Below are 26,577 nucleotides of genomic sequence, written 5' to 3'. Positions count from 1 at the left end.
TTTGATTGACTGATTTTTGATTCTCTAATAGTTTTATTTTTGTTTTTAGAATGTCATGCTACAAATCTGTAGTAAAGAATTATGGTAATGAAATCATAAATTTTTTATGCCTCATTTACCTTATTTGAATTAAGAACTCTTTTCTTAATTAGCATCACTTGTGTCAATATGGTAATATGTTTTGCATGACTTTAAATGTGTTATGAGTATTGTATCTCTTGCCTTCTCAAAGAGTGGAGGAAAGGTTGAAGGGAGGGAAAGAATTTGGAACTGAGAATAAAATAAAAAAATTTTAAATAGTCAAAGAGAAAAAAAGAAGATAATCTCTAGTGCCTTCTGAAATATAATCTCCTTTTTACTTTAATAGAGACTTAAACTCAACAGTATTTTTATGTTGATAGCTGTATTGCAGGCTTGGGATCTTACATAAATTTATAAATAATTAATTTTTCAAAGTAAGGAGACAATAAGAGCACTTATCTACTCTTGATAAGTTTCTGTCATGTAACCTGAATAAACTTCATCTTTTGATACTGAAAGAACTAGAAGATAAGAATGCTAAACCTGCTATTAATGAATTTTGAAAGATCATAAAGAACTTGAAAAGTACAAATATCCCAATTTTCAAGAACAGGAAGAGAGTAGACTCTGCAAATTTTAAGCCAGTGAGCATGATTTTCATTATTGCCACAATTCTATTATGTCTTATTTAAAATGTGGTCAAAAAAATGAAACTGAATGCTTAATAATTATAGAGAGGAGTTAAGAAAATATGCCTTCCTAGAAAATTGGGAAAGAATTTTTACAACCAGTCTCTCTGATAAAGGCCTCATTTCTAAAATATATAGAGAATTAAGACAAATTTATAACAACACAAGCCATTCCCCAATTGATAAATGGTCAAAGGATATGAACAGACAGTTCTCAGATGAAGAAATTAAAGCCATCTATAGTCATATGGAAAAATGCTCTAAATTGTTATTGATTAGAGAAATGCAAATCAAAACAACCCTGAGGTACCACATCACACCTATCAGATTGGCCAGCATGACAAAACAGGAAAATGATAAATGTTGGAAAAGATGTGGGAAAATTGGAACACTAATACATTGTTGGTGGAGCTGTGAAATAAGCCAACCATTCTGGAGAACAATTTGGAACTATGCCCAAAGGGCTACAAAAATGTGCATGCCCTTTGATCCAGCAATAGCACTCCTAGGGCTATATCCCAAAGAGATCAAACAAATGGGAAAAGGACTCACATGTACAAAAATATTTATAGCAGCTCTTTTTGTGATGGATAAGAATTGGAAATTGAGAGGATGCCCATCAATTGGGGAATGGCTGAGCAAGTTGTGGTATATGAATGTAATGGAATACTATTGTGCTATAAGAAATGATGAACAGGCTGACTTCAGAAAAACCTGGAAAGACTTATATGGTCTGATGCTGAGTGAAGTGAGCAGAACCAAGAGGACTTTGTACACAATAACAGCCACGTTAGGCAATGACTAAGATTGTTAAACTGAACCCTTCTCAGCATTACAAGGATCTAAGACATCTCCAGAGACCTCGGGATGGAAAATGCTGTCCACATCCAAAGAAAGAACTATGGAAGTCGAATCGCTATCACTTATTTTTACTTTCTGTTGAGTTTTGTTTCATCTTTCTGATGGCTCCTCCTGTTGGTTTTAATTTTTACTTACAACTTCACTAATTTGAAAATATGTTTAATAGGAATGCGCAAATGTAAAGCCTATATCAGATTGGGGAGGGTAGGAAGGAGGAAGGGGGAGAAAAATTTTCAACTCAAAAGCATATGGAAGTGATTGTTGATAAATCAAAATAAATTAATAAAATTTAAATTTAAATAATATATATACCTACCTTCTTTTGCAGAGATAAGGAACTAAGTGTGTGGATGATCTCACGCATTATTAGATTCATTCAATGTGTTGTTTAATTTTCTGAACTGCTTTTTTTTCTTCCTTTTTTATTCTTTCGGGAAGGTTATATTCAGAAGTAATGGTGTTAGAAACACAAAAGATGTCAATAAAAATATGGATTTTATTATTATTATTAAAATTTTTTTTTGTATTTTGCTAGGCAATAGGGTTAAGTGACTTGCGCAGGGTCACACAGCTAGTGAGTGTTAAGTGTCTGAAGCCGGATTTGAACTGAGGTCCTCCTGACTCCAGGGCCGGTGCTCTATCTACCATGCCATCTAGCTGCCCCAAAATATATATTTTAAAAAGGGATGGTTAGTGAATATCTCGAAAAGGAAGTCGTGATCCCAGAGAGCCTTCCTAGTTTTGTCATGAACAGGTGATGCCAGACTGTGCATATTTGTTTTTTAGGCATGATCTCTGAACTGGTAGATCAGGACAATTCTGTAGATAGCTATTTACCTAGATTTTATCAGTGCGTTACACCCCTCTCACATACTCTGGTCCACCCAAACTGGACTTCTAGGTAAACTGGGCTATAGCTGTGAGCTGTTCCTCATACACAGTACTTCATTTCCCATCTCCATGCTTTTGTACTGATTGACCCTATCCATTGAATGCACCCTCATCACCTCCGCCTCTTAGAATACCTTGGTTCCTTCAGAATTCAGCCCATGCCATCTTCTAAACCCATTCATAACCCCACCACCACCAGCTACTAGTGCCTTTTTCCTACAAACTACCCTTTATTTATTTGGTGTGTACATACTATCTTCCTCTATAGAATGTGAGTCTTTGAGGGCAAAGACTTTTTCATTTTTATCTTTATATTCCCAGAACCTGGCACAGAAAAGATACTTAATGCTTACAGGTGGATGTGACTTGGAAGATAATTATAGTTAGGTGGATTCAGAATTTCCATCCCTGCTGCCGTCATTGTGTATCTATTTCTTCTACACTTTTTAGCTTAACTCCTTGAAAAGGCCATCTATAGCAGGTGCCTCTACTCTTCTTACTCTCTTCATAACCCCTTACATTCTGGCTTTCAGCCTTATCATTCCACAGAAACTGCTCTTTCCAAAGTTACCAATTATCTCTTAATTGCCAAATCTATTGGCTTTTTCTCAGTTCCCATTCTCCTCGACCTCTCTGCAGCCTTTGACCCTATTGATCACTCTCTCCTTAACACTCTTCCCTGGTTCTCCTCGTGCCTATCAGACCACTTCTTCTTAGTCTGCTTTACTGGATCTTCATCCAGATCATGTTCTCTGTCACAGGGTTCTGTCCTGGATCTTCTTTTCTTCTCCTTCTCTACTATTTCATTTGGTGATCTCATCTGCTCCCGTGGATCTAATTACCATCTCTCTGCTGATCATTCTCAAATCTACCTATCTTGATCTACTTTCTCTGCTGACTTTCCAGGTCTCACATCTCCAAATGCTTTTCAGATATCTCGAACTGGGTGTCCAGTAGACATCTTGCACTCAATATGTCCAAAACTGGACTCATTATCTTTCCCTCTAAATTCTTCCCCTCTCCTATCTTCTCTATTCCTGTAAAGAGTAAAACACTGCTGTCCTATTCCTTCAGCCTTGCAACCTAGAGGTCATCCTCAACTCCTCATTATGCTTCTCTTATACTACCTGTATATCCAAGCTGTTGCCAAGGGCTGTCAGTTTCATCTTTGCAACATCTCCCAAATGGGCCCCTTTTCTCTTCTGACAGTGCCACCACTTTGCTGCAGGCCTCATCACCTCATGCCTTGACTATTGCAATAGCTGCTGGTGAGTCTTCCTGCCTCAGATTTCTCCCGAGTCCAGTCCATTCTCCAGCCACCAAAGTGATTTTCCTAAAGCACAAGTCTGACCTTGTCAACTACCCACCTCCTTGCCCCCACTCAATGACCTCCACTGACTTCCTGTCGCTTCCATACAAAATAGAAGATCCTTTGTTGGCATTCAGTACTTCACTTCATAACTTAATCCCCTCCTAAGTAAAGCTTCCTCCTTGCCACATACTCTTCAATCCAGTGGCACTGGCCTTCATGTTGTTCCTTGAACAAGACACTCCACCTCTCTCAGCTCTGGGCATTTTCTCTGGCTTTTCCCGTGTCTGGAGTGCTCTCCTTCCTTATCTCCAAATACTGCCTTCCTGGCTTCGAGTCCCAACTAAAATCTCATCTTCTACAGGAAGTCTTTTCCAGCCTCTTTTAAATCTAGTGCCTTTTGCCTCTTAGTTATTTGCTCTTTATCCTGTATATATTTGTTTGTTTGTCGTCTCCCCCATTAGCTTGTGAGCTTCCTTGGTGGCTGGGACTGTCTGTGTCTTTTTGTACCCTCATCACTTACTACGATGCCTGGCACATAACAGACACTTAATAAATGTTTATTGACTGACTGGCCAGAGCTAGACAGTAATAACCAGTCATTTGATGTCAACCTAAAAGGATATTTCCAGTGGAATGTCTCAGGGATCTGTGCCTGACTATTTGCTGTTTATCATTTTTATCAATGACTGGAAGTCAAGACAACAAGCATTTATTAAACACCTTTTCTTCGACAGGCACTGTGCTAATCACTGGGAATGCAAAGAGTGGCAAAAAACAGTCCCTTTTCTCTAGGATTACACAGGGTAAGACAACTTGCAAGCAGTTGTGTACAAATGAGATATATGCAGGATAAAGCATAGATAAAGCACAGAGGGATAAAGGCAAAAATTATGTGCATACCAAATTTACAGATGACATAAAGGTGAGAGAAATAGTTAACACACTAGATAAGAGTCAGTATTCGAAATCATTTTGATAGGCTGGAACATAGGAACAAATTGAAAAAGATAATGTGATTTAAGAGGAGTAAATGTAAAGTTTTACACTTTTGTTTATAAAAATCAACTTCACAAATAAGATGAGGGAAGAATGGTTTGATGGTTCATCTGAAAGAAGTCTCAAGATTTTATTGGACTGCAAGTTCAATGAGAGTCAGCAGTTTAAATATGTCATACAAGAAAGGTAATGTTATTTTTTAAGTTTAGCAACATTAGTTTGATAATTAGCCTTTCCCAATTAGTCTTAAGCTATGACAGATATATTAACTATATCAATTTATTCTTTCAAATGCTACTTTAAAATAAGCTCAGGAAATCTTGAGACAATTCCTTATGTTTTGTTTGGGTTTTTTTACAGTATCATTTCCCTATTGAATCCTTCCTTGTTAACAAAGAAAACAGTTGAGTAAAACAAACCCAACAAAATGACCAAGTTTGACCACATATTTAACATTCCACATTGATAGTATACCTTACCTTTCTGCCACACAGAGCAAAATGCATTTCAGCATTTGTTTTTTGAAGCCAAAATTGAATTGAGTTCAGCTATTAATCTGAGTTTGGGAATCTCTTACTGTTGATTTCATTTATGTTATACAAATGTGATTTTAAACTACTTTGAGAGGTACATTATCCCAGAAAAATGAGGCTATAATCCAACTTTAGGCCCTAATCACATCACATCTGTAGTATTGTGTTCCATTATGAGTACCACACTTGAGGAAGGATATAGGGGGCCGGCCAGGATGGTAAATTGTTCAAGCCAAATGAAAGTTGGTTGAGGGAACGTGAGGATCTTTAGCCACCTTGAAAAGAGGAGCTTTAGGATGAATATGATAGCTGACTTCAAGTGTTTGAAGGACTGTTGTGTGGAAGGAGGGATTAGATTTATTCTGTTTGGCCCCAAAAGGCAATAGGGGAAAGTTGTCAAAACAAAGTTAGTCTTGATGAAAAGAAAAAATATTTAGCAATTAAAACTATCCAAATACAGAATGGGCTTCTTTCACAGTTTAGCTGTAGTCTATATTTCGAGACCACATTACTTCCACATTACACATTACTTCCTTTCATACACTCTTATTTTTCAAAGATTCTTATACTATTTTAATATATTCATGGGAGATACATTGTTCAAGGAAAGCCTTTTTTTTTTTAGATTTTTTGGCAATTGGGGTTAAGTGACTTGCCCAGGGTCACACAGCTAGTAAGTGTCAAGTGTTTGGTCTGAGGCCACATTTGAACTCAGGTTGTCCCTACTTCCGGGTCGATGCTCTATCCACTGCACCACCTAGCTGCCCCAAGGAAAGCCTTTAAAAACAGTATTTTGTTCTATTGAACCAAATGCTGTTTTATTATCAACAAACTGTAAGCCAGAGGGATCTTGTATTTGCTTTCTGGCAATTGTGTTTCTCTATGGTCTCTTGTAGGCTATGGTTTGCAAAAACTTTCCTGGCTTTGATACAATAAATAGTTGAGAAAGTGCAGTGTACTATGGAATAAAAATCATTTTGAGTAAACAGGCCAGCTTGAATTTTTCTATAAAAATTCCCACATATGCATTCTCTTGTGATACTATCAAGGAATATTATATCTTAGTTCCACCCTCTTAAAATTGATAGACAAAGTTTTCTGCCAACTACTTAGGCTAGATTAGAACAGGAAAATTGGAGTCAGGAAGATTGGCTTGGCTAAATAGCTGTTGTAGTTTAGTTGTGAGGTAACTACAGTTGAGCTAACGTAGTGTGTGGTGGAAGGACATAGTTCTAGGAAACATCCTAGAGAAAGAATTTACTAGAATACAGAGAACAAAAAGTTATATTTTCTCAAGACAGAGTTGGTACCACTACAATTTTCATCATTATGAAAGTATTATACTGTAAAAGCTTCATAATATATTCTTTTATATTCATTAATGGTAAATGTTCTGTTAAAGATAAATTTAAATGGGTGGCTACTTAGTAGGATAACACCTTTTGGATATACAAGGTCTGGAATGTTGGATTGAAAAAACCAATCTCCTTCTCACTAATACATACATACCTTCTATTGAAGCCCCACTCCAGTGCCTCTGCATGGTGTGGATATAACGCAGGGTTCTTTAAGTTCTCAGAAGAGCACTTACTCTGGCCAAACCTGCCAAGCTAAAAAAGACTTGTTTCTGATGCATCCTCCTTGATCTTTCTGCAGCTTGTGGACAACTTTTACTTCCTTGAGTTCAAAACCACCACCCTTCTAATTCTTCTGCTTCCTCGCTAATTATTTTTTTTATTGTCTCCTCTAATGGCTCCTCATCCTGACCTCTGAAGGTGGGTATTCCCAAAGGTTCTGTTATTGACTCTGTTCTCTTTCTACTCTTTCCTTTGACCAGCTCATTCATTCCTGAAACCTCAGTGATGACCTCTCTACAGTTGACTCTCAGAACTTTATTTACAGCCCTAATCCTTTCAAATTCTATGTGCATTAAATCTGTTCATGTTACGCTTCTGCTAAAAAAAAAAAAAAACATTTCAGTGGCTATTTTTTGCTGTCTTTGTGTCTTATTATTCTGACATATTACATAGAATACTTTATGTAATCTATGCATCAGCCAAACTGTGCTGTTCTCTGTTCCTCAGCTTGTTTGCCTTTATGATTTTATACTTTACCCACTCCCTGAGATGAGAATGTTCTCCCTCTACCTGTTCACATTGAATTGCTGTTCATCCCTGAAATCTCAGTTCAGATATCCCCTCTTCCATGAAACTTTTCCCACTCACACTTTACCCTTAGGCTTCACTTACTGTTTTATTTTGCATTTACAACTTCTTATTCTGCATTATAGTTATCTATATATGTATCATATCCTACTAATAGACCATAAACTTAATGAGGTCCTAGAGTGTTTTTTTCCTGTTTTCTTTTTCTTTCTTTTTTTTCTTTGGCTAGGCAATGGGGATAAGTGACTTGCCCAGGGTCACACAGCTAGAAAGTGTCAGGTGTCTGAAGCTGGATTTGAGCTCAGTTCCTTCTGACTCCAGGGCCAGTACTCTATCTACTATACCACCTAGCTGCCCCTATAGACTTAAGTTTTATCTAAATTTTATATATCTTCTCCAGTGCCTTAGTTCAGTGCTTTGTATTTTATTTTTCATTTAAAACATATTATCCTGTGCTATATCTATTTCTGTATATATATCTTATCTGGCCAAAGCAAATGGCAAAGAACCTCCTGTCTGGCTAAAAGTGAGCTTCCAGGTAAAGAGGTTGAGAGCTGCAGTGGTAGAGACGAGAGTACCTGCATCAATGAAATCACTGATCCTTAGAGTACTGAATTGTATATATGTATGTGTGATTACATGTATGACTACATGCATGCATACACACAAATATACATGTGGTAGAGTAGAAAGAATGCTGGAATCGGGCAAATCGCAACTCTGACACTTAGAAGCTGTCTGACCTTGGGCGAGTCACTTAAGTTCTTTGTGCCTTAGCTTTCCTCATCTGCAAAATAGGGATGATAATATCTGCAGTATCACCTCATTAGATTGTTATGAGTTAGCAAATGAGATGTGTTCAAACTTTAAAATGGTATTTAAACGTAGACTATTTTTATAGCAATCAAAAAGCATTTGTTAAACACCCATTATGTCACAGGCATTGTGCAAGGTAGTAGGGATACAAGTACAAAAAAAAGAAACCACCCCTATTCTCAGGGGGTGAACATTTTAATTGAGGAGACAACACATATATGTTAATTATAAAGAGAATAAATGCAGAATACCTAGTACTTGGGAAAATCAGGAAAGGCATGCTATAGAAGGTGGTGCTTGAGCTGTGACTTGAAGGAAGAAAGGAGTTTTATGGGGCAAATGCAAGAAGGGAGAATATTTCTGAATGAGTGACAGTGCAGGGGCACAGAGATGGAGTGTTGTGTCTGAAGAAGAGAAACTAGTTAGAGTAGATCACAGAGTATGAGAGGATGAGTAATGTACAGTGAGGCTAGAAAGGATAAATTTAGGCCAGGGTGTGAAGGATTTTAAAAGCTATAAAGTGGGCAGCTAGGTGGTGCAGTGGATAGAGCACAGGCCCTGCAGTCAGGAGGACCTGAGTTCAAATCCAGCCTCAAACACTTAACACTTACTGTGTGACCCTGGGCAAGTCATTTAACCCCATTGCCTAAAAAAAAAAAAAAAAGCTAAAAAGGAGTTTACATTTGATCCTAGAGGCAATAAGTGATTGAGTAGGGGAATAACATGGTCAAATCTACACTTAAGGAAAATTACTATAGCAGGAGTACATAGAAGGGATTGAAATGGAGAAAAATTTGAAGGAGACCAATTAAAGAAGGCTACTGTAATAATCTAGGCAAAAGTGTTAGCTGTGTGAGTAGAGAAGGAGTCAGGCATGAAATGTGTTGTGGAAGTAGAAACTGCAAGATTTGGCAACTGATTGGATTTGTGGAGTGAGAGTATGAGAATTCAAGGATTTTTTATAAATTTTATTTATTTTTAGTTTTAGTTTTCAACATTCACTTCTATAAAATTTGAGTTCCAAATTTTCTCCCCATCTCTCCCCTTTCCCCACCCCAAGACAGCATATAATTTGATATAGGATTTACACATGCATTCATATTAAACCTATTTTCACATTAGTCAAATTGTAAAGAAGAATTAGAACCAATGGGAGAAACCACGAGAAAGAAGAAACAAAAAAAAAAAAGAGAGGGAGCAAATAAAATGCTTCAATCTGCCTTCAAACTCTATAGTTCTTTTTCTGAGTGTGGACAGCATTTTCCATGAGTCTTTTGGAGTTGTCTTAAGTCCTTGCATTATCAAAGTCAGTCATAGCACAATGTGGCTGTTAGTATATACAATGTTCTCCTGGTTCTGCTCATTTCATTCAGCATCAATTCATGTAAGACTTTCCAGGTTTTTCTGAAGTCTGCCTGCTTATAGCACAAAAGTACTCCTTTACATTCACATACCACAGCTTGTTCAGCCATTCCCCAGTTGATTGGCATGCCCTCAATTTCCAATTCTTTGCCACTACCCAAAGAGCTGCTATAAATATTTTTGTACATATGAGTCTTTTTATATAATCTCTTTGGGATACAGACCTAGAATTTGTAATTGCTGGGTCAAAGGGTATGGACAGTTTTGTAGCCCTTTGGGCATAGCTCCAGATTGCTCTCCAGAATGGTTGGATCAATTCACAATTCCACCAACAATGCATTAGTGTTCCAATTTTCCCACATCTTCTCCAACATTTGTCATTTTCCTGTTTTATCATGTTAACCAGTCTGATAGGTGTGGTGGGGTGCGTCAGAGTTATTTTGATTTTCATTTCTCTAATCAATAGTAATTTAGAGCATTTTTTCATATGACTATAGATAGCTTTAATTTCTTCATCTGGAAACTACCTGTTCATATCTTTTGATCATATCAACTGAGGTATGACTTGTATTCTTATAAATCAGATTCAGCTCTCCATATATTTTAGAAATGATGTCTTTATCAGAGACACTGTTCTGTAAAAAATCTTTCCCAGTTTTCTGCTTCCCTCCTAATCTTGGTTGCATTGGTTTTGTTTGTGCAAAAAACTTTTCAATTTAATGTAATCAGAATTATCCATTTGGCATTTCATAATGTTCTCTGTCTCTTGATTGGTCATAAATTCTTCCTTTCTCCACAAATCTAACAGGTATTCATTGCTTTCCCAGTTTGCCTATATTATCAGCCTTTATATCTAAATTGTGTACCCATTTTTACTTTAGTTTAGTATACAGTGTAAGATGTTGGTCTGTGTTTAGTTTCTGCCATATTATTTTCCAGTTTTCCCAACAGTTTTTATCAGATAATGAGTTCTTATCCCAGAAGCTGAGGTCTTTGAATTTGTCAAATAGTAGATTACTATAGCCCTGAGTTCTTGTGTCTTGTGTTCCTAACCTATTCCATTAATCCACCACTCTATTTCTTAGCCAGTACCAAGTAGTTTTGATGCTCGCTGCTTTAGGATACAATTTAACATCTGGTATGGCTAGGCCACCTTCCTTTGCATTTCTTTTCATTAATTCCATTGATATTGTGGACCTTTTTTTCTAGCTCTGTAAAATAACTTTTTGGTACTTTGGTGTGGCACTGAATAAGTAAATTAATTTAGGTAGAATTGTCATTTTTATTATATTAGCTTGACCTATCCATAAGCAACTGATATTTTTCCAATTACTTAGATCTGACTTATTTGTGTGGAAAGTGTTTTGTAATTTTGTTCATACAGTTCCTGGGTTTGTTTTGGCAGGTAGACTCCTAACTATTGTATAATATCTACAGTAACTCTGGTTTTTTTATTTTAAATATAAATTTATTTATTTTAGTTTTCAACATTCACTTCCACAAGTTTTTGAGCTCCAAATTGCTCACCCCTCCCCCCACCCTAAGATGACATGCATTCTGAATACCCCTTCCCCTAGTCTGCCTTCTCTTCTATCTCTCCCCCCTCCCTTTCTTATCCCCTTTCCCTTCTGTTTTCCTGTAGAGCAGGATAGACTTCTGTACCCCATTTCCTGTATTTCTTATTTCCCAGTTGCATGTGAAAACATTTTTTTTAAACATGTGTTTTTAAAACTTTGAGTTCCAAATTTTCTCCCTTCCTCCCTCCCCACCCACCCTCATTGAAAAGGCAAGCAGCTCAATATAGGTTGTACATGTGCAGTTACGCAAAACACTTCCATAGTAGACATGTTGTGAAAAACTAACTCTATTTCCCTTAATCCTATCCTGCCTTCCCATTTATTCTATTCTTTCTTTTGACCCTGTCCCTCCTCAGAAATATTTGCTTCTGATTACCCTCTTTCCCAATCTGCCCTCCTCTCTATCATCCCCCTGCTCTCTTGTCCCCTTCTCCCCCTATTTTCCTGTAGGGTAAGACATTTCCATACCCAATTGAATGTGTATGTTATTCTCTCCTTAAACCAAATCCTATGAGAATAAGATTCCCTCATTCCCTCTCACCCTCCCCTGTTTCCCCTCCACTGTGAGAGACTTTTCTTTTCTGTTTTTTTTTGTGAGATAATTTACCCCATTCTAGCTCTCCCTTTCTTCTCCGAGTATCATCCTCTCTCATCCCTTAATTTTATTCTCCAGATATGACCCCTTAATCTTCAACTCACCCTGTGCCCTCTATCTATCTATCTATATATACATACATATAATTTTTTTCTTTCAACTACCCTAATACTGACAAAGTTCTCATGAGTTACAAATATCTTTCCGTGTAGGAATGTAAACAGTTCAATCTTAATAAGTCTCTTATGATTTCTCTTTCCTGTTTACCTCTTCATGTTCCACTGGAGTCCTGTATTTGAAAGTCAAATTTTCTATTTAGCTGTGGTCTTTTCATCAGGAATGCTTGAAAGTCCTCTATTTCACCGAATGACCATATTTTCCCTGAAGGATTATACTCAGTTTTGCTGGGTAGGTGATTCTTGGTTGTAATCCTATCTCCTTTGACCTCCAGAATATTATATTCCATGCCCTGCGGTCCTTTAATGTAGAAGCTGCTAAATCTTGTGTTATCCTGATTGTGTTTCCACAGTACTTGAATTGTTTCCTTCTGGCAGCTATCTACAGTAACTTTAAAGGAATTCTTTCTATCTCTTGCTGTTGGGCAGGATTCAAGGATAATACTGGCATTATGAACTTGGGAGACTAATTAAAGAAAGATTTAAATTAAAGACTCTTAAAAGAAATAAAAAGGGGCAGCTGGGTGGCACAGTGGATAGAGCACTAGCCCTGAAGTCAGGAGGACCTGAGTTCAAATGTGGCCTCAGACCAAACACTTGACACTTACTAGCTGTGTGACCCTGGGCAAGTCACTTAACCCCAATTGCCAAAAAAAAATTTTTTTTAAGAAGAAATAAAAAGTTTGAAAAGGGGAAAGGTTTGGGAGAAGAATGAGTTATGTTTTGGATATATGGAGTACGAGATGGCTCTAAGGCAACCAGTTTTTTTTTTGTCTTTTTGTTTTTGGTTGGGCAATGGGGTTAAGTGACTTGCCCAAGGTCACCCAGCTATTAAGTGCTATGTGTCTGAGGCCGGATTTGAACTCAGGTCCTACTGAATGCAGGGCTGGTGCTCTATCCACTGCGCCACCTAGCTGCCCCTTAAAGCAACCAGTTTGAAACAAGCAATTGGTGATAGGAGTCTAAAATTCAGGGGAGAAACTAGGACTTGTTAAGTGGACTTATGAGTTATCTACATGTATGTGTGTGAGTGTGTGTGTGTGTGTGTGTGTGTGTGTGTGTGTAGCACTATTAATCTCATTAAAACTGATGGGATTCCTAAGAAGAGAAAGTGTAGAGAGAATAGAGGATCCAGGACAGTGTTTGGAATACACAGAATAAAGGGGTGTAATATGGGTGATGAGCCAACAAAGGAGATTGAGAAAGAGTAGTCAGAAGTCAGAGAGTATTTGAATGAAAACTCAGAGAGAGAATTCCAATAGGAGAGGTGTTCAACAGTGTCAAATGTAGCATATAAATTAAGAATGATGAGGAGTGAGGAAAGACCAAAGGAATTGGCAGTTAATAGAGATCATTGTTAACTTTGCAAATAGCAGTACCAGTTGAGCCATAAGATCAGAAGCTAGATTGCAAGGGATTGAGGAGTGAGTAATTGGGGAGAAAGTATATGAGGTGAGTGTGGACAGCTTTTTCTAGGTAGTGTGGCTGAAAAAAGGAAAGATATATAGCACAATAGGCTTTTTTTTTAACAGCGGTAGAGACATATGTTTGAAGTCAGTAGAGAAGGAATCAGTAGTTAGAAGAAGTTAAAGATTTGAGAGACAACAGAATGATTGAGGTTGCAATCGGCTGAAGAAATGAGTAGGCTCAAGGGCACATGTAGATAAAGGGGTTTGACTTTAGCAAAGAGAAGGGCAATCTCTGTCAGACTGGAAGACGAGAGTTGGGTATCATTTTGGTCTAAATATAGACTATACTGTCTCCCCAAATCTGGTTTGTATAAAACTGTTATTCATGTTATTTATTCATGTCTGACTTGCTTTCCAAGGAATCTGATTTTATAAAGATACACTGATCTATGTTTCAACCAATATACAGTTCAATCTTAGTAAAATTTCATAGCTAAAAATGCTCATTTTATTTATTAGGACTATCTTATGGCCCTGTCTCTACAACAAGAACAACAGAGCCAAGAGATCAACTGGGAACAAATTCCAGAAGGGATCAGTGATCTGGAGCTAGCCAAGAAACTCCAGGAGGAAGAAGATAGACGGGCTTCTCAATATTATCAGGAACAAGAACAGGCAGCAGCGGCCGCAGCTGCTGCAGCTGCGGCCGCTGCTGCACAAACCCAGGTAAAAAAAAAATTAAAGAAAAAAGTTTTCTGGTTTTGTTTTGTTTTTAGTGTGATTAGAACTTTTAATGATGGGGAAAATATCTCACTGAGAGAAAATATGAAGTTTTACAATTTAATTTTCAATTATGTCAATATCTAATTAAGTATCACACGTTATTGATTCCATACTAAGCACTAAATCATTATCAGAAATTGCTCCTTTCCCAAAATTATTTGTCAGATTATATTCCACTTCAGAAATGACCTGTTTATAAAGCATGATGTTAACTGTGCCTTTGAAGCTAGTTCCATTGGAAAGTATATCTTGTCAGTTAATTGTACTATAAATACAGGAGTTGTCTTAAAACTCAGTCTGTAAATCTCTATCCCAATATTCACTTTATAACCCCAGATTTTAGTGTTAAAATGTACTGGATTATATACTCTCCATTAGCCTTTTCTTTCATACAAGTGTCACCATGGAAGTGGCCTTCAATATTCTATAGGATGTTCTATTCACATTTAGAGTAGGGGTTTTTAGCCTGGGGTCTCTGAATTTGTTTTTTGTTTTGTTTTGTTTTTTACATTTTGATAACTGTATTCCCCTGAAACTGGTTTCCTTTATAATCTTGTGTGTTTTGTTTTAAGCATTTAAAAACATTATCCTGAATAGAGGCAATAGGCTTCGCCATATTGCCAAAAAGATCCATGACACAAAAAAAGGTTAACTCTTCATTTAAAGGGTGTCCTTTTGAAATGTTGTAAGTTAACCAGAGAAAAGAAAAACTGGCTCCTATTTATTATTTTATCAGGGCAATAAAATAACTTTTTCAAAATATTCTAATTATATATTATAACAGTATTTAAATATACATTATAATAATCTCATGTTACTTTGAGGATGCTGATATAACTTGCATTCTGGAGGCAAAATTTAAAGTAGAATAGATATTTTCCAGCTGAAGTTAATTCTAAATAAAATCTTTAGAAAGTGACTACTCTTGCCCTATGGCTTCCATTATAAAATTAGAGCTGCATTTTCATTGGAAAAAAATTACTTGGGGCAGCTAGGTGGCACAGTGGATAGAGCACCAGCCCTGGATTCAGGAGGACCTGAGTTCAAATCCGGCCTCAGACACATAACACTTACTAGCTGTGTGACCCTGGGCAAGTCACTTAACCCCATTGCCTAGCCAAAAAAAATTTTTTTAAAAAGAAATAAAAAAAGAAAAAGAAAAAATTACTAGATGAAGTTGAAAACTTTTTAAAGTAAAGGGTAAAAGTTGTGTTTGACCCTGTCAGATGCTAGGCATTGAAATAAACAATAGTGCTTGCTATACATCCCAAATCCATAGAGCAATTCACTTTTCCTTGTAATACTTTCCAAGTTCATAAGTTTCTGCCCCTGCAGGCATCCTGTCATATTTCTAGATCAAAAAAAATTTCTAGATTTTTTTGTGACTATGCAGTTGTAGTTCCCAGAACTTTTCTTCTTTCTCTCTTTTTAAAAATTAATTTAGAATTTACAATAAAGCAAAGTTCAATTATCATAGCTCTTTGGGGGATGTATATAACCTTCCAACATCTGAAGTATTCCAACCTAAAAATTGTTTAAATTTATAATTTGGCATTGTGTAAAGACAAGCTAGTGTCATGCTTATTATCAGTTATTTAATTTGGAATTCTGTCTTTTATTCATTTACTTGAAGTATGCCTTTTTTGAGAAGAGATGATTATACAAACTTTACTGAAGTATCTGTCTATTTAAATTAAAGATTTAATGACTTCGTTATTGTTATTTTTTTCAAGATGACTGATTAAACATTCATCATTTAAAATAATTAATATATCCTCCTTACTTTATTCTTAATATTTTTTTTTAATTAAAGCAGGGTCAGCCAGCACAAGTAACTGCCTCTCCATTAAGTGGAAGACAATCTGGGAGTAATGAACGTAAACGTAAAGAACCTCGGGAAAAAGACAAAGAAAAAGAAAAGGAGAAAAACAGTTGTGTCATTCTGTAACAGGTGTTGGATTCTGTTGGAGCCAAGTACTTGCCCTGAGAAACAAAACCATGGGGTGAAAGGAAGAAAAACCCTTCCATACCGTCTGTGCCTGATTACCCAGTGGATTTTGTTTGTGTTTTAAAAGGAAGAAGTTGCTACTTAGTTACAATCAGACTCTCAGAGTTGCACAGTGCACTCATTGTGAGCTGGGATTCCTTGTTACAAGTTGGAAGTGTCTGTATCATCTATCATGAAAAATACCACACTTTGTAGCTGAACATACAAATCACAGCAAGTTTTGTGTCATAGTGACATTTATTACTCATCAGTTAGTAAGCTATCTCATCTTCTGTTCTAACAATGAAAGGAGATAATTGGTTTTGTCAGGTTCCTTCCTGAAATCAAAATATTAGCACAATAATTTTTAAAATTAATTTCCATGGTGTTTTATTTATTGCCAGCCTAGATGTGAAAGCATTATTGCCTATAAGAAACTAGGCCTATCACTTCTTACATGCTCAACCCTTCAAATATTGGATTTTTTAAAAAACCTACATGTATGTATTAGGACATTGCTACCATTGTCCCATAAACACCTCTTCTTGAAGAACTTGTTCATTTTAGTTACAGTCTCTTTGAAGATTAAGAATAAAGCCTCATTTGATTAAAATGGGGGGAGGGTGGCCAAAATGAAGATCTATATTCCTTTTCCCCACAATAGACAACTGGATATAATATTAATACTGTCGGGATAGATAGAAATGATTTTATAAGTTCTGTGCAAGTTTATTGTTTTGGTTTAGTTTAGCATTTATCATAGGTAAATTGGACCACACAGTTCCTATTTATTGACCATGTAATAAGCAACTAGTGGGAGAAAACTAGAATGTGTAATAATAGTCTTGTAGAAATGCAAATGTAGGAATCCAGAATTAACTAATATCTGCCTTTTTTCATAAAAACCTTGAACCTTAACACTAAGATTATGTCCACTTGCCCATTTAAGCAAGTAAATTAAATATAAATATTTTTTTAAAATCATGACTAAATAAAAAGCACACTTCAGAATGGAATCTTGAGAGGTCCAGATACTCTTGTAGTCAGATGGAAAGGCACTCATTTGTAATATCACTGTCTTATTTTAGTCACTAGTTTAGAATTTTGGGAAACATATAGAAGCAATCAGATTTTCTAATTTATGGGAACCAAATAAATACATAATATCTAATAATCTTTATAGGATACAGAAAGAGAATATTTGTTGAACTTTATTATGAGGGAACCATAAATTCTCCTGTATTTCCAGATACAATTAAGAAAATAATTATCTTAATAGTCTTTTTGATAAGCTTTCTATGTAGCAGTTTGTTTTAGTCATTTTGGAAAAAAAATGTTGCTGCTCCAGAAAGTGTTGTGATTCCCAGTCTAAGCCTAGGTAAGTACATTTACTTAAGAATACCATAAATTGTCCTAAATATCCATCTGGAAAATAACTTTTCTGGTTTGGGGTGACGATAGACTGCTTAAAAGTAGTCTAGATTTTTAATGATGACCCACTTTAGCTACTACCATGATCAAAAACCAAGTGTAATATAATTTCTTATAGCAAAAGTAGAATCTTATTTATGGAAGGAATAATTCTCTTAAAGTCCAGGGTCAAACTGAATCATTAGATCCCTTTATATTGCTTATCTGTTGTACATTACAGAGTTTACTGTACTTTCAACTTTGCAAACTAACACAAACGAAGACCCTGTTTTGGATGTAAAACTTTGACATACAATTTTTTTTGGATCTCTTGATAATTGTTGACAATTACATCAACAACCTAATAAAATGTATGACATCATTCCCTGTAGAAGCAAACAGATTAATCTCCATCCCAATACTGAAGCTGTCAAATTTATGCTTGATACTAGACTAACAAACACCATGGTTTATTTTCTTTATCTAAAAGAGATCATAACTATGTTATATTGGAGTGACAAAAAAAATTAAAAAACAAGAAATTCAAGAAAATCTAATCTATAACTAATGCAGATTTTGCCACAATCATGTGCTTATACTTATTTATTGCTTCTGAAAAAATAAATATGTAAAAGTTAATCATTATCTTCTAGTTCTTTCCTAAAATAATACTGCCATCCTACATTCCCACTCAAAAATTATTCACTTAAACCAGCACTGTAATATTATCAGAGCAATCTCAATGTATAGTTTAAAAAAATACTGAAGATTTTAATGTATTTGTTAATACCACAATTTTATATATAGTATTTCCAGGTCTTTCTTACATTCCTGAACTTCAGTTTGCTGTATTAGGGCTAATGATAATAAAATGTTCTTTTTGATTAAAATAGAAAGTAAAGGGGGAAAAACTGTCCTGTGCCATTAAAAGACAAAACCAAAAAAAAAACACTCACCTTTTCTGATATCTTTATTTCCCTTCAATGAAGAGGTTATCAAGAATTTCAGAGCGATTTTATCTTAATTTTTATATTTTGTATTTTTCTCCACAGATTATTAGTATTCAGACGTTGAGTTGTTCATTTGGGTGTCTTTGGATTTGATAGTTGTATATAGTAGTATTTCCATGACAGCCTGAACTTGTAATGACTGAAATTCAATATCCTCTGTGGGATACATCTTAAGAGAAGTTAAAAGAACGTGAACACCTTAATTTGTGACACATGATGAGTCTATTCTGCATACAAGAAATCACTCCTGGCATCCCAGGGCAGGGAGCTGGCTATCTTACCAGCAGACTTTCCTGCACTTAGCTCCTTCCACTGTGTGATGCAATGCAGACAGACAGCAGTGCTTCCAGATTTCATGTATATGTTACAAGCATTTAAATTCATTTTATAGTTTTATCTCTAAGATGTTTGTGTAGGTATGTGCATACATACCTACAGCCAGAGAAGCTCAAGTCCAAACTGCAGTAAACACCATGACCCACTAGCTAATATTTATGTCAGTTACAACCCCCCCGTTTGGGAAGTGAGCATTTCCACGTGAGAGATGAGGATAGTGAGAGTGAAGTTTCAGTTTACAGCTAGGATTTGGAATGTATCTTTTTTTTCCCTGTTGCACATTCTGTGTCCTCAGCTGTTTGTCCTGTGTTGTGGACAGAACTCTTCCCTTTTAGTCTTAATTGCTCAAACTTGTTAATACTAGATTAGCTGGCTGATTGACATTAATCATATTGGACTTAAAAGCCATAACATGATTATGTGAATTGTTTTGTTTTGGTTCCAAGCATTTTGTTTGTGAGTATGAATCAGAGCCCTATTCACCTAGAGACAGAGGGCCTTATTGTGTAGGCAAGGTTCAGAAAATTCATACAGAATGTTGAACACAGACTAGGGAAAGAATGACAGTGGACTTCACTAAAATGGTAGTACACAGAGCTGTCATAAAACTGTAGAAAATGATTCATGATGGAGAATTTCCAGAGCAATGTTTAAGCAGTCATAACTTTTAGTAAAATACATTTTGTACTGCGTTTAAAGTGCTCTGTTTTAACGTTTTCCTGTTTGATGTGCCAGGTCATTAAAAGCCCACAAAAAGGAAGGCTTATATGCTTTATATCAGAGTTCTCTTGTTAGCCACACAGTAGCTTAATCAAAAATCTGATGTAAAACTTGCTAGTATCTGATATAATTTAATGAGCCACCCAAGGTATCTGTACAGTTTTGTAGTAGAGAAAGAGTAGTTTAATCTTTAATGGAGCTGAAAATCTAGAGTCCTGAGATGTTTTGGTTCTGAAAGGTAGCCTTCTGCCTTTCTTTGGCCAGATAGATGAACTTCCTGTGCCTCGGTTTTAATCTGTAAGTGGAAACAATCCTTGTTTGTCTTTTGGACCTATGAATAAATGGCACAGTATAAGCACAAGGTATTTATAGTAGTCACATGTATTGTGCACTTTTAACTGAAGTGTGTTTTGAGAACCGCTTTCCATTCAACTATGTAATTTTAGAGTAAAATTGCTGGCTGAAAGATGTTTCCAGGTCAGCTTTTTTGTGTAGTCATATGTGTTGTATTATCTTCTCTTGTTGAAATGTGGCATTTCCCTAAAAAAAAGAAAGGCATTTTTCAGAATGCTTTTATACTGTGAAGGGTGCAATGAGAGATTGGCCCTGTCAAAATAGGGGCATCTGGTGGAAAACACTTAGCAACCTATTTTTTATTCAAATCTCTTTCATAGATTAAAAGAAAATTATGTATACCTGCTGCCCAATTGAATAAAGTCATCAAGATGCAAGTATGTATATACAAATATTTGTACATGGAAAGGCAACCATCTCTCTCCACTTAGAGTTACCTGGGGATTTGTCTGCCCCGTATTCTTCATGTGTTCTCATTCTCACTGGTATTTCTAATTATTGGTGTAAAATGTTATTTAATAAAGTGTGGTTAAATTCTTGGGGTTTTTTTTTAAGTGACTGCAGATAGAAAAACAACTTAATGGAATCTGATAATTCTTGCTGAATCTTTTAATTGGGCCAAAGAAGTCGTCATTCAGTGAATTTCTAAGCTACAATTAAGTTTTCTTTAGCCCTTATACAAAATCATAATTTGATATCCTAATAGGACACCTGCTATTGATTCCAGTTTAGTGTTTAGCATCACTTAAAATGCTGGAAAAAAAACTTAAGCTATAAAGGGGATTAGGTGTTTAAAATACATGTCTGTATCTATACAAATAATATATTATAGTCTGTTCTAATTATCCACAGTGAGAAATACAATAGTAATGTTTGTTTAGATAGGAGTTAGCAGATTATATTTTGTTTACCAAAGAAGTAAGATGATTTTCTGCAAGTAGCACTAATAAAAATATATATTTTTAAATTTTTAATTAGAGAGTATTTGATCAAAACAGAAAACTTCTGAACATATTATGGTGACTGGGTGATCTAGGATAAGAAACACTGGACCAAATTGTTGGACATTAGCATTTTTAATTTAAATCTTAGCATTGAGATTCAAATTAATGCATCCTTTATTTAATATCGATATTGGCTTTGATAGGAATTTGGATTTAAGTAGAACCTTCTCTTTCAACTTTTTATTTCTAAGTAGTCTGTGTCCCTTCTCATCATAACTTAGACTCAGAAACAAAGAAAGTAAGAGTTACAGGACTTCAAATTTAAAGTCAGGCTGAGATCTTTCTCCTATTATCCTGAAAACAGATATACACCTACAAGGACTCGGTACCCTGTTGCTATAGGTAGGGAATTCAGATACCAGTGAAGGAGTATACAGTTTAAACATTTAACCACTCTCTCCATGAACAAAAAGTATAGTGTCATTTTACTCAAATCAGGAGCATAATTAATAGTGAACATTTCTGTTGCACCTTAAATTAATACTGTTTCTATAACTATCTTGGAGTTGTTTCAGTTAACAGCAAACTTTATATTCATCTTTACTTGGAAAAAAAACACACTGCTTTTTGATCAGGGATGATGCTGCCTCTATCTTAAAGCTAAGGGAAAATGGTAATTTTTTTTTCCAAGTTGATCCCAGTTTGTTGTGTTTGAGGGGCTATTTTTTCCTTTTAGGTTTAAAGGTAAAAGAAGAAAACTGTTACAAGTTTTTGTTTCATTTTGGTTTTGGACTTTTTATTTTTAAACACTTTTTAAACTACAGAGTTCAAAGAGGCAGTCTTGGGGCACAGTAGCTACAGCATTTCTCTCTAAATATTCTAATTAATGGAATATATTTTAAGATTGACTGTCATTAAACAAGTTTTAGTAGATTAAGTTTTGTTATATGAAGTAACCACTTTGATTTCATGTGTGTGACCCAGTTCTACAGGTCCTCAGGTAGATAATGTGATTGATGATTCAGCAAGATACTAATATTGACTCAAGAGATCAGATTTACCCTCAACAGTCTATCCCTATATCTTTGGAATTCAAAGAAAAGCCCGTTTGTTTCAAGTTTCTCCTTCTGCAGGACACTTAGAAATTTGCTATGGCACACTTTAAGATGTACAAGATGGGATAGGATAAAGAACTAGTGGGGGTGAGAAAGCGAGAGATGGAGTGAAAAGGGTACAGTTGCATTTTTTTCTCCCATCTCTTTGCTCAATTCATTTAGATCAAGAAGCTTCAATGATATAACAAAGAAAGGGGGAGGGGGACTTTCTGATACACAAGCCACCACACGTTTCTCAAATTTACGATTTACAATCTAGAATTTACAATGTTCAGGTCTTAATTTCTCAAAAACTCTGATCCTTATTTCTGAAACTTCTGCTTGGAATTTCCTTCAACTAGTTATGATCTCAAGTTTAAAAAAAAATAGCAACCCCAAAGATGACCCATAGGAAGGAGCTTTCTCTGAATTAAAGCTTCAGAGTATCTCTCAAAGTTTAATTAAAGTTCTGACACAATTTTACTGTTCTAAATAATAATTGTGCTAAAAACTACATCAGACTAAAATGAATTATAGTCAATGTTTTGTTTTGCTTTTTGAAGCATATTCCTTTTTTATGGCATATTGGACACAGATTGGAAAGCAGAAAATCATAACTCCTATGACTGCAAGAATTCAGTATTGGAACTTAATTTCGTGTTTACTGTTGTAACAAAAATAGTGTCATTGTTAGATAAAATGTTAGATGTTTTGTAAATATAACTTAAAATTGTAACCAGTAAATAATATCCTTAGTATTTTTTATTATAGATTATATTTTATTTCAATAAACTTTGATATTCAGACCAAACAGTCTTTGTGCTATATACGTAACTTCCTGTCAAGTACCTGGTTTTAGACTTGTATGCACTTTGCTTTCTCTACTCTCTTGTTGACTGTCACATAAGACTTGAATACTCTTGTAATTCTGTCTCAGTCATCCAGGAGTGGTTAAGTCAATACATATACATGAGAGGATCACGAGTAAGAGTTGTCTACTTGTGTTTGTTTTGTTTTGTTTTGTTTTGTTTTGTTTTTTGAGGCAGTTGGGGTTCAGTGACTTGCCCAGGGTCACACAGCTAGTAAGTGTCAAGTGTTTGGTCTGAGGCTGCATTTGAATTCAGGTCCTCCTGACTTCTATCCACTGCGCCATCTAGCTGCCCCAAGAGTTGCCTACTTGTGGAAAACATATGGATCTGGATAGCCTCTTACTTTCCAGAGGCCTTGGAATCAGGATATTCTAGCACCACAGACCTGAGTCATCATTTTTATCTGCCCAGCATTTCTGAAGCCCTAGCATTTATTAAATTCATTCTCTGCAAAAGTTTAACTCCAGAGTTGTATTTAGGATGATCCTTTTGACTCCCCATTTTTAAGTATTTGATTTCAAAGGAAATTATGAGGATTCTTAACACAAATTATCCTAATTCGCTGTGATTCTTTTTTGGACATGTTACATCAAAAGCTTCTTGATCTTGTAAGAATTTTCTATATGAAAAGCAATGGATGAGTTAATATGTCAGCAAACAATTTATAACTGCAGTGGTGGATTTATAATAGGGCACACATATATTTCTTTTGAGGAGCAGAGAGCCCAAAAGACTGACCTTGTAAGGAGTTAATAAGGAATTACTTTTTCATGAGAATGAATCTCTCCTGAAGTAAATTTTAGTACAGAAAGTTTAATGCCACAATCAGCAACTAAAATCACATGAATTTCAATTTATTCAAGAGATCTGGATTATAGATACATAGTTGGTGTCATTTTAACGATGGCTCAGCAAGGTTGAACTGGGAATCAAATTTTCTACTTGGTATTTAAGTTGTATGGGTAATGGGATGCAAAAACCATCTCAGTTAATTATATATGTATGTATTTTATTGCACCCTAAGCTGTAGATAATTTGAGAAAAATTCTAGTGTCTTTGGTATTCCCAGCTTCCCCTTCTGTGTAGTCATCCCACCACCCAGCCAGTGGCAGGACCAGATGGCCACTTCCCCCCTGTTTTACCTCTCCTCTGACCCTCCTGCCATCCTCAAAATTGACCTCTTAGGTTTCATATTGTTTCCGTCGTCTTCTGTGGGTACAAGTCCCATGAGGGGCAGTGTGGGTTGTTGCTTCACTGTAGCACAGCATCAGAGGTAGAATTTGAACCCAAGTCAATTCCAGGTCTACAACGCACAACACTCCCTCTCAGCAGTGAAAAAATGCAAGGTGTTAATGTCACCAAAAATTATGGAGTTTACTTATTAACTTGTAAGAATGCTTGGAACTGTGAGGGCAATCTAGAGACCTAGTAGCTTGCCTGCAGTGTTCTTAACGGGCAAATCTTAGCCAGTTAAGTGAACTCCACTGGTTGAATTGAATCTATCCTAAATAAAGGATTCCAGGTTTCTGGTATCACTCAGCACCATGACAATTTCAGCTCTCTCCTCACCCTTCAATCACCTCCTAACATTTTTTAATGTTTAATTTTGTATTCTGAAATTGACAAACACCACCAAACTTGAACTTTGCCATATGCAAAGAAGAGAAAAAGTGGATTGTCTATGAAACCACAAATCTCATTACATACAGCTTTTTTCATAGCTTATAATCAATTCATCATATTAACAAGTTGGGTTGTTTATCTCTGTTCCTCTCTCAACCTCCTTCTGATCTCTTGTGTACTTAAAAAATCAAAAAAAAACTACTTCACTGAAGCTCTCGTTGGGCAGCAGGAGGCACCCCTGCAGGTTTTGGGCTCCAGCCTCCAGAGGGTTCACTCTCGATCTGGACAGCCGAAGACAGGAAGGCAGCTTTGGAGGGGTTCAATAATTTACTTCATTCTTCTCAATGGGGTTGCTGATAATGGGAGCGCCAACTCCTACAGCATCCCCTAATTACTCTTCTTGCAGGGGCAGGTGAGAATATACAAAGTGTAGGAGCTCTAACTCCTATCTCATCCTCCTAAGCCTCAATAGGGGCCAGTCAAGGCAGCACAGCATTGCAGCTTGTGCATTCCCCCCTAAGCCTCAACTCAGGGTGGGGGGTAGGCAGTTGAAGCAAACACATTCATAAATCCCTACTCACTAACCAGTGCTCTCTTGATTTTTAGAGAAGCGCACAAAGAAGGCAATTTTCCAGCAATAGCCTCACAAGTTTACATTAACTTTGGCAATATCCTGATGACTCAGCACTGCACAGATGCAGTAGATTATTTGCAACTAAACTCAAATTTTCACATTATCTCATTGTTATAGCTTGTGACGCAGTCACAGTAGAAATTGTTTGCAATGTGAAATCCTGGGAACTAGTAGATTATATGGCTATGGATCCTGGGAACTAGTGTCTATGATTCTGAGAACTGTTATCTAAAAAAGAATAACAAAGCCACCTTGCTCACAGCTTTTTTCTTTTTTTTTTCTTTTCAGGTTTTGGCTATCATTAGTCACTCTGGCCCCCAATTCTCTACCTCCCATCCCTAAAAAAAGAAACCCCTCCTTGCAACAAATTCGCATAGTCAAGGAAAGCAAATTCACACGTTGGTCATATCTGAAAAAGTACGTCTCATTCTGAACTTTGAGTCCACCACCTTTGTCAAGAGATGGGAAGCATGTCTTATAATCAGTTTCTAGGAATCATGGTGGGCCACCGTATTGATCACGTTTGAAGATTTGCCAGTATCCAAAAAAAAATTTTTGCTAGTTGAGATCCAGAGGAAACCTTCACATTATGTTGACATTATCACAATTTCTTTAAACCTGATTTAACATACAACATACTGATTTGGAGTTCATAGGATCATAGTGTGGGAAAATGTTATTGCATTGTTTGAAACCAGCTCTGCGTGGCATTAGAGACTAGATTTGTCTCATGCTTAGCTCAGGACCTTGGTTATGCTGACCAGAAACCTAGTCAGATCCAAAGACTGATACAAGGAATGTGAGTTTTCTCCTGTTATACATCTCAAGCAAGCTAGGTGTCTTATCTAGAAACTGCCTCTGATTTTGAATGCTATAAAAAGTATAATTTACAAAACACTTGGAAGAGGGTGGAGGTGGGCCTGTTTTTTGGCTCTCCTCTCTCTGGATGACTTAACTTCCTTCTAAATTATTTCAGTTTCGGGTTTTGTTCTCATATAACAATAGAGTTAGAGCTGGGAAGGACTATCAAATCCATCCCTTCATTTTAAAAATAAGGAAACTGAGACCCAGAGAAGTTAAGTGACTTGCCCAAGGGTGATAGAGCTAGTTTAGAACAGCATTTGAATTTGGGTGTTCCTGATTCCAAAGACAGTGCCTATCCATTGCACCACCTAATTCCTACTTCCTGTCAACCATACAGAACAGAAGCCACACATCTAACCTGTTCGTCTTGTATGACTCATTGTGTTCTTCCAAAAGCTCACAAAGATTCCATCCAATGTCCTTGAGGACTTTGTTGCTACCCATCAACATTACAAAGGTATCTGTGAGGCATTCTGGCCATTCCACTTCTCATCCTTGACTGTTGCCATGTGACTAGCCCATCAGGAATTTGTTTTGGTTAACTAT

General features: G+C 36.1%; 1 protein-coding gene across 3 annotated transcripts in view; it reads left to right on the top strand.

The window, feature by feature from the left end:
• Positions 1-22,852, top strand: part of MINDY2 (MINDY lysine 48 deubiquitinase 2) — a 118,712-nt gene extending 95,860 nt beyond the window's left edge. For 2 of the 3 annotated variants that reach the window (XM_020981854.2, XM_020981837.2), the window contains 2 exons: positions 13,923-14,129; positions 16,000-22,852. In XM_020981854.2, the coding sequence (XP_020837513.1) occupies positions 13,923-14,129; positions 16,000-16,134 (342 nt within the window). In that variant the 3' untranslated portion in view covers positions 16,135-22,852. The remainder of the gene's footprint in view (positions 1-13,922; positions 14,130-15,999) is intronic. The other variant, XM_020981846.2, reaches the window with a different exon arrangement.
• Positions 22,853-26,577: the final 3,725 nt, after the last annotated feature.

Source organism: Phascolarctos cinereus, unplaced genomic scaffold (genome assembly GCF_003287225.1).
Source record: "Phascolarctos cinereus isolate Bilbo 61053 unplaced genomic scaffold, phaCin_HiC Scaffold_3;HRSCAF=262, whole genome shotgun sequence".
Taxonomy (NCBI): Eukaryota; Metazoa; Chordata; class Mammalia; order Diprotodontia; family Phascolarctidae; genus Phascolarctos; species Phascolarctos cinereus.
The sequence above is the reverse complement of the archived record's forward strand: the minus strand, read 5'-3'. Positions and strand labels throughout refer to the sequence as shown.